The sequence below is a fragment of the Sapajus apella genome, unplaced genomic scaffold (genome assembly GCF_009761245.1).
Source record: "Sapajus apella isolate SASKATOON/1434 unplaced genomic scaffold, GSC_monkey_1.0 scaffold103, whole genome shotgun sequence".
Lineage (NCBI taxonomy): Eukaryota > Metazoa > Chordata > Mammalia > Primates > Cebidae > Sapajus > Sapajus apella.
In genome coordinates this window covers 5,546,594-5,555,069 of record NW_022437043.1, presented here as the reverse complement: position 1 = coordinate 5,555,069, position 8,476 = coordinate 5,546,594, and the positions used below count along the sequence as shown (strand labels likewise).

The 8,476-nt window shown below is 46.3% G+C and overlaps 1 protein-coding gene and 1 long non-coding RNA gene across 4 annotated transcripts; both read right to left on the bottom strand.

The window, feature by feature from the left end:
* Nucleotides 1-1,412: 1,412 nt before the first annotated feature.
* Nucleotides 1,413-4,391, bottom strand: LOC116536767. The gene is made up of 2 exons (XR_004262787.1): nucleotides 3,289-4,391; nucleotides 1,413-1,685 (listed from the first exon to the last, which is right to left on the bottom strand). It is a non-coding gene; the product is annotated as an uncharacterized LOC116536767 (long non-coding RNA).
* A 193-nt stretch (nucleotides 4,392-4,584) lies between these two features.
* Nucleotides 4,585-8,476, bottom strand: RBM3 (RNA binding motif protein 3). Of its 3 annotated transcripts, none has more exons than XM_032258607.1 (7): nucleotides 8,311-8,476; nucleotides 7,600-7,719; nucleotides 7,219-7,325; nucleotides 6,471-6,576; nucleotides 6,279-6,381; nucleotides 5,779-5,862; nucleotides 4,585-5,442 (listed from the first exon to the last, which is right to left on the bottom strand). In XM_032258607.1, exons 2-6 carry the CDS (start codon nucleotides 7,700-7,702, stop codon nucleotides 5,802-5,804), a joined length of 480 nt encoding a protein of 159 aa, XP_032114498.1. In that variant the 5' UTR covers nucleotides 7,703-7,719; nucleotides 8,311-8,476; the 3' UTR covers nucleotides 4,585-5,442; nucleotides 5,779-5,801. The 3 variants fall into 3 exon arrangements, with proteins under 3 accessions (XP_032114498.1, XP_032114499.1, XP_032114500.1); XM_032258609.1 differs by having other exon boundaries at nucleotides 4,991-5,442; nucleotides 6,808-7,325; nucleotides 8,311-8,407; XM_032258608.1 differs by lacking the exons at nucleotides 7,219-7,325; nucleotides 7,600-7,719; nucleotides 8,311-8,476 and adding an exon at nucleotides 6,882-6,925.

Below are 8,476 nucleotides of genomic sequence, written 5' to 3'. Positions count from 1 at the left end.
GGTAAACTCTAAAAAATGTTTTCATGTTATCTACAATAATTAGCAAGGAAAATAGCTGGGTGATGCGTAGGTGAAGTTGCTTTCTCAAGCAGGCACATTCCCTAAGTAAAGGTTTTTGTATGAGTTAAGCCTCATTGTAGACAAACTTAGGATATCAACATATAAACCGACATTAAGTTGCAAATTCTTCATGTTTCATGCACTGTGCACTTTGGATACCAAGCTAGCACACAAGGCAACCAAGTCCCATGAACTCTGGATGATTTCAATGCAGGCTGACACTGAACTCCCCCCACTAGGACTCCGCTTTCTTCTTTATCAAATGGTGTAATTTTTTTTTTTTTTTTTTTGAGGCGGAGTCTCGCTCTGTCACCCAGACTGGAGTGCAATGGCCTGATCCCGGCTCACTGCAACCTCTGCCTCCCGGGTTCAAGCAATTATCCCACCTCAGCCTACTGAGTAGCTAGGGTTACAGGTGCCTGTCATCATGCGTATCTATGTATTTTTTGTAGAGATGGGGTTTCACCATGTTGCCCAGGCTGGTCTTGAACTTCTGACCTCAGGTGATCCACCTGCCTCGGCCTCCCAAAGTGCTGGGATTACAGGTGTGGGCCACTGCACCCGGCCCCAAATGGTTAAGTAGGGTATGCTCGATTACCTTTTACAAGACAGACTCACATGATGATTTTCCAGTCTTCAGCAAGAATGTGGAAACAAAATTTACTCCATCTTGGATGCCAATCCACCATGTTTACTTCTGATTAGCACCAGTCCTGTAAATGCCTCCGATTCCTCCTTTGTCATCCCTAGTTTAAAAGCTTGTCAACTTTTACATAATTGCACAAATTAGATGATGATGCATATAGCATTCTTGCCTCTTCTGTAGTTGCCTTCATCTTGCTGGAGCACTCTTTCCCTACGGTATGTAAGCACTGGGTTAGAGAGCGACAGCATGGAGATTTATCTTGCTGCCACCGAAGGCCATGCTTATCTTTGAGACAGTTTTGCTCTGTCACCCAGGCTGGAGTGCTGTGACTTGATCTGGGCACACTGCAACCTCCACCTACCGGGTTCAAGCCATTCTCATGCCTCAGCCTCCCAAGTAGCTACGAGTACAGGCATACACCACTACATTCGATTGATTATATTTTTAGTAGAGACAGGGTTTCACCATGCTGGCCTCAAACTCCTGACCTCAGGGGATCCACTCACCTTGGCCCCTCAAAAGTGCTGGGATTATAGGTGTGAGCCACCATACCCAGCCTCATGTTTTGCTTCTATGTCCCCCCAGTAAAGCACCCTTTAGCAACAATTTTTGTCTGCCTTGTTCCTTGAGTACTTGGAGGTTTGCATACAAGGCTTTTTCATGGGAACAATGAGTAAATGGATATATCTATTTAAAGAATAGACTCTTTCACAGCATATTAGAAATGTTTATTAATAATGGGATGAACTGCTTTTAACAATTTAGAAAAGACCCATCCCCCACAGATCCATGGCAGCTACTCTAAACAAACACAAATATTCCTGTAGTAAACTGTATGCATATTCCCACTGAGTAAAGGTTGTAAGCAACCTCAGGTCAGGTCTTACCACCAAATTTGAAAACACTTGGAATGCAGTTGGGCAGGTTTTGTCTTGACAAGCAGGTAAGAATGGTAGAACACTGGCTGTCATCCAATATGCTTTTTAAAAATATATACCTGAAGTATTCACAACTTATTTTAAAAGGCTTTTTACAAGTTCTACACCTCCACCCCCCACGACCCCCCAATCCAGAATATGGAAGGGTGTGGAGCTGTGTAATGGACTTGGTCCCATTCTAAACATTTTATATTTAATACTCCTAACCCCTAGGCCAGGCATAGTGGCTGACACCTGTAATCCCAGCACTTTGGGGGGCCAAGGCAGGTGGATCACCTGAGATCAGGAATTTGGGACCAGCCTGGCCAACATGGTGAAACCCCATCTCTAATATAAAAATTAGCTGGGCATGGTGGCAGGCGTCTGTAAACCCATCTACTTGGGAGGATGAGGAGTGAGAATTGCTTGAACCCAGAAGGCGGAGGTTTAAGTGAGCTGAAATCACACCACTGCACTCCAGCCTGGAAGACAGACACCCTGTCTCTAAAAATAAAAACAAAATACACACAAAAATGGCTAAGCGTGGTTGTTCCCGCCTGTAATCCCAGCACTTTGGGAGGCCAAGGTGGGCAGATCACCTGAGGTCTGGAGTTCAAGACCAGCCTGACCAACATGGAGAAACCCCATCTCTACTAAAAATACATTAGCCAAGTGTGGTGGCACATGCCTGTAATCCCAGCCTCTTGGGAGGCTGAGGCAGGACAATCACTTGAACCTGGGAGGCAGAGGTTGTGGTGAGCCAAGATCACGCCAAGGCATTCCAGCCTGGGCAAAAAGAACAAAACTGCGTCTCAAAAAAAAAAAAAAAAAAAAATCCTCCTAACCGGTGTGAGATGGGTATTATTTCCATTTTATGGATGTTGAAATTGCGGCAGAGAAGAAATTAAACTAGAATGCAAGGATCTAAAAAGTGATCTCTGCCTATGTGGGGTAAGAAGAGTGGGGCTTAGGACTTGAAAGCCTAAATGAAATCCAAAAGCCAATCTAAGAGATTTGATGAATGGTTTAGAAAGATTTTTGGTAGACAAGATCCAGGGCTTGAAGTACTCACAGGCCATGCGTTTGGTCTTTGCAGGTCTTGGGATACATGTTCTCAAGGTACCTTAAGTGGTTGGGGGGGTGGGTTTCTAGTCTCAGTGGGTTCTTGACAAACATGTGCATTAGCTGAATGCTGAAGACAAACCAAAGTGGGAGACCAACAAGCACTTTCCGGGGTGGGGGGGTTGACCTCAAATCTGGAAATTTATTAGGGACTATGGCACTACAGAAAACTGTGGGCTCTTTTCCTTAGAGCAGATAACAAAAGACGGGGACTCCCTGGGCTGGATGATCACAAAGCACATTATAAACACAGCAGAGCAGAACAGGTTGACAAGCTGTTATACAACAGGCCTACAAGGCCATTTTTAGTCTTTATTGATTCCACTTAGGGAGTCATTTTGTTGCAGGAATATTACTATGGATCTTACCTCAGCTGACATTGGGGTAAGTAAGAGGTACATTGTCATCCTGAGAGGCAGGGAGCAGAGGACCCCCTCCAATCCCCCGACCTATGAGGCATTCATGGCAGTCCTCCTGCCAACTCCCACCGTCTTAGCTTCCCAAAGGCCCAGAATAGGATGCCTCCTCAGACCAAGTACCCACCTAGTGGGGTTAGCCACAATGCCCCATAACCTGGGCCTGGCTCAGTGGGTGAAGTCGAAGTTCCCAAGTCTCCATCCACCTGCCAAAGCAGATTCATGACTGTTTGGGTTAGAGCAAGGGATATTGAGGCCTGTCACAACTAGCTGGGAGACTCAGGAAGCAGGCCTCCAGGACTGGAACTCGTAACACAGGGCTCCACAACACATGAGGGTGGGACAGGCAGCTAAGGACAATAATGTCCTGGAGTTTGCAACTTGGTGGTAACTTGTCTCAATATTAACCAGGTGAAAGCCATGAACACGAGATTTCTATCTTCCAAACCAGAACCAATGGAGGGATAATATCCATGGGACCCCAGTATAGCCACTAGAAAGAACCGTGACTAAAGGGAGAGCCGAGGAACTAAAAGACCAGCTGGAGTTACAAAATCACCACCACCTTACCCCTCAAGACACACACACACACACCAAGATCAAATCCCCATGACTGAGAGTTTTGCCAACTCTTCTCAGTGGCTTTATATACCGATTAACCTAACCCCTCACAGAAAATGTAAAATGGCATGAGGCTGAAGTTAAATGACTCACCCAAGGTCAAACAGCTGGGAAGTATTACAGCCCCAACATAAATCTTGGCATCTGATCTCTTAGCATTGTTCTCAAACCAGGCCTCTCTTGTGGCCCTCATACACAAAGATGAGTTCAGTGCACCTGTCCCCAAGCCCCATCATTTCAGGGGAAGGAATGAACTGGTACCACTATCTATGATATAATTTAGCTCACGCCATGAGATTAGGTGCTTACATTCTCAGAACAATCCTGTGAGGGTGCCCATCTAATGCTTAGAGAAGCTAGGGAGATTCAGGCCCAAACAATGATTAGAATGGGACTAAGACACCAGCTTAGGAAACCCAATTCTAGCCATATCACCTATACCCAACACACCTAACCCTCTGGCAGTCCCTGCCCACACACCAACCAAGTATTCTCCAAGCCTCCCTCCCACTGATGTGCCCGTATTTTTGGTTTTTTTTTGAGGAGTCGTCTTGCTGTCACCCAGGCAGGAGTGTGATCTCAGCTCACTGCAACCTCCACCTCCTGGATTCAAGCGCTTCTCCTGCCTCAGCCTCCCAAGTAGCTGGGGTTACCCATGCCCACCACCACACTCAGCCAACTTTTGTATTTTTAGTAGAGACATGTTGTCCAGGCTGGTCTTGAACTCCTGACCTCAGGTGATCTGCCCACCTCTGCCCCCATTTTTAATTTGCAAAGTGGTCTGAGTAAGAATAAAGCAGTCTATTTTCAGGTTCATCTTTTTAATAAGCTCTGTGAAGGACATCCTAAACACTATATGAGACACAACAGAATATTTTTTCTTCCAGTATTAAAAAAAAAAAAAAGACATTTGCAAACATTTTAAAGCCACTCTTCTATATAATCAGGTCAGCGATCTGAATTAGAAAACACCCCCTGGATAATCATGCTCTTGATGCACATTTCTTTTTTTTTTTTTTCTTTTTTTTCTTTTTTCTTTTTTTTTTTTTTTTTTTTTGAGACGGAGTCTCGCTCTTTCAGGTTGGAGGGCAGTAGCACGATCTTGGCTCACTGCAACCTCTGCCACCTGGGTCCAAGTGATTCTCCTGCCTCAGCCCCCTGAGTAGCTGGGATTACAGGCGCGCACCACCACACCCAGCTAATTTTTGTATTTTTAGTAGAAACAGGGTTTCACCATGTTGGTCAGGCTGGCCTGATGCACATTTCTTGTAGGTACATTTGGAAATTGCTTCCTAACCACAATAAACACTGTGTACAGGTTTTTAAAATGTCCCTGGATACATATTAATTTTTTGAAATCAATCTGGCTCAACTTGCCAGTTATTGCTAGATCCAATAATCCTGAGAGCTCAAACTAAAAAACTGGTAAAAAGAAAAATACTCAGGCTCTACAAATGTAATTTGTCTTTAAACAGGCAGAAAATTTTTTTTTTTTTAAAGATAGAGGTGTCTAAAAGGTCTTTGGCTACCTTGACAGCTCAATTTAAAAACAACAGGTTGATATACTGTAAAATAAGATGTTTCAGTGTAGCTCCAAAAACCTTTATAAATACAGCCATTTGGAAGGACGATCCTGGATCAAAAATTATTCCTTGTGCATCTGAGAACAGCAAGAGGGGAAGAATTATGATGTCATGAAGGAAGAGGCTGACAACATGCGCACCTCCTAGAGCTGATAAAGATGCTCAGGGTTGGATAACAGGGACACCCCTTCATTTCCTCCATCACACACAAGAGTAAAGAATTATAGGAATTATAGAATTATAGGTTTTCAGATCCCACCCCATAGCAGACTAGCTCTGACATGCACCTGAGAGCAAGGCAGGCCTAGGAATGGTGTTTGCTAGGTTGCCAGAGTAGTCTTGCCAGAAAAGGTGACAGGGTCATGACAGAGTGTGACAAACAGGTTCATTCAATGCTGATATCCAAGTCTCACCTACATTATGTGCATGTCTCATTTCAGTTGTCATAATTGTCTCTATAATTTCCTCCTGAGTAGCGGTCATAACCACCCTGGTTTCTGAAAGAAAAAAAAAAAACACAGAAGATTTCCAGGACTGCATTAAACACCACTGACATTAATTGTATGTGTCACATTTTACAGTATGTACCATAACATAAACCTTAGATATCAAAAACAGGGTACGTTAAGCATGTCCCATATGCTTAAAGTTTTACAGCATACAATTTATGTGCAGTATATTAAATATTCCATGTTAAAACAACAGTTATATACCTAACCCACACAGCACAACTAACATATAGTATACTTCATCATCTTGCAACTGTATGACCATACAATTAACTCAAAATACTTCATACTCATTTTAAGCACACATTAGTAACAACAAGGTGTGGTATGTATGAACACCCAGGCACTGAGTTTTTAAGGAGAGGAAAGCAATAGCAAAAAATCCCAACCCCTTGGCTACCCACCTGCCATTATAGTCTCTGGAACTGGAACGTCCATATCCATATCCATACCCTCCAGGTCGACTGTCATAATACCTGCCACTCCCATAGCCCTGGTCCCCACCACCTACAGAAGAAAAAATATTTAAATGGCAGTTATCCACACATAGGCAATTCTCCCTCTCACTCCATGATCAAACTTATCACTGCACTCACCTCTAGAGTAGCTGCGACCACGCCCATGGGCCCCAAAGGCACCTCCTCTAGTTCCCCGAGCAGACTTGCCTGCGTGATCCACACGGATCTGACGACCATCCAGGGACTACGTGTGGGAGACACAAGGAGGATGGGTTGACAGTCCATCAGGGCAGTGGTGAGGGAAGAGCAGGCATGGGCAAAGTGGGCAAAAGAGCCCAAAAATTCCTGCTGGGCAACAGGTTCTGGGTGCCACGTTCCAGAATAAGCTCCTTTACCCCAGAATGGATTCATCAGGAGCTACAGAATCCCACATAAAATGAACTGAAAGCACCGTGTTCCCTTTGCTACTACTTACATCTTGACTGAACTCAGGCTGAGTTCTCCTCCCCACTCCTCTAAGCTGCCCCACTATCAGGGCTAGACAGACACCTCTCTTGGTTTGAGGCTTCAGAGTCCATGTCAGAAGACTCACGAGGTCCTCTCCCGGCCAGGCCCACAGGTCTGCAGACTCTACTACCTAAGCCCAAGGCAGGTCAACCATCCACAGGTGGCTTCTCGGCCTCATGCAGGACCAGTCGTCGCCTCCCAGGCGGCCAGGCTCTGTATGCCGCTGCCCTCCACCCCCTAGAACAGAAGGCAGTCATGCTCCTGTGAGTGGGCACTGCGGGGCTTGGTGGCCACGCTGCCCCGAGCAGACAGAGGGGAAAAACAGAATGAAGGAAGCTGCAGACGGGGGCAAGGCCCCTCTGCAGATAGGATGCCCCACCTCTCCATTCATGGCTCTCATGGCAACTGAAGCATGCTCTGGATTGGTGAAGGTGATGAAACCAAAACCCCTGGACCGCTGAGTCTCCCGGTCCTTGACAACGACCACTGTGAGGAAGAGAAAATGGAACAATGTGGACCAGTCAGCACCACAAAAGTTAAGTAGCAAAGGGTGGCCTGAAAAGGGAATGGCGGTAGGTAGGGAAAACGGAGCCCTCCCACCAATTCCGAAGACGTTTTCCTCAGCCTTAGTCGACACCATAAGTTTAGGGAGAAAAAGAATTTGGGAAGTTGGGGTTCTGCCTTTTTGCTGAATATTCTTTGAAATGCAAGAGTCCCAGACTTTCTCACCAACCCCCATTGTCAATCTGGCCCGTCTCACCCTCAGAGATAGGCCCGAAAGTGCTAAAGTGGTCTTCCAGTGCCTGCTCATCGGTGTTGAAGTTGAGCCCCCCTACGAAAAGCTTTCCTTCTTCAGAGGACATGGCAGCGAGTTCAAGTCCTGTAGGAAGAACATGAAGAATCGTGGCAGAAAGAAAGAAAAAATGGATAAGTGAGAAAATATCGAAAGATAAGGCAAAGAGAAGCATAGAAAACAGACAAAAAAGAGGAACAAAATATGGGTAACTAGAGAGGCTGAGAAAGGAGGCCAATAAAGTGGTAATCTGCGGGGCTGACTCAGCGCAGCCACCATTAGGGAACCACCATCGCGCATCCTCACACATTCACAGCCGCCACACCCGTCATTTTGTGCCACTGCGCAAGCCCAGAGCATCCTTGCCTTCCCTCGACGCCGGCAGAACAAGATGGCGGCCGCCACGTGAGAAAAGAAAATCAAGTGTAGGCTGTCGCGTGGTTACTGAAACCCCCGACGCCACCAGGCCCTCCCGGTACACCTCACACTCAAATACGGCGCGCCGGCCTTCCACCAACCGCAATGTTTCACCTCCTAGCACGGCACCCGCCCGCCCCAGAAAATGCCAAGCCTACGTGTCACCGGCCTTTATTCTCCCTACTCGCTATCCCCTGGTCTTGGGCGGCGCGGCGCATATGTGGCTAGGAGCCGCCGTTCCGCAGGACATACGTAGCTTACCTGGAAATTAAAACGTAAAAAAGCCGAACACAGAGAGATGTCGGAAGAGCAGAGAACACAGAGACAGAGCTGCGCGGGAAGACGACTGATAAAGCGTACGTAGCGAGGACGTCACAGGACGTTCACCCTGCGCGTCCCGGCGTGCGTGCTGATTGGCTGAGGCCAG

Coding starts and splice junctions, on each gene's coding strand:
- RBM3 (XM_032258607.1), bottom strand. CDS start 7,702: ATGTCCTCTGAAGAAGGAAAGCTTTTCGTAGGGGGGCTCAACTTCAAC. Junction 7,326..7,599: donor TTTCGGGCCTATCTCTGAGG/GTGAGACGGGCC, acceptor TCTTCCTCACAG/TGGTCGTTGTCAAGGACCGG. Junction 6,577..7,218: donor TGAGAGCCATGAATGGAGAG/GTGGGGCATCCT, acceptor TCCCACACGTAG/TCCCTGGATGGTCGTCAGAT.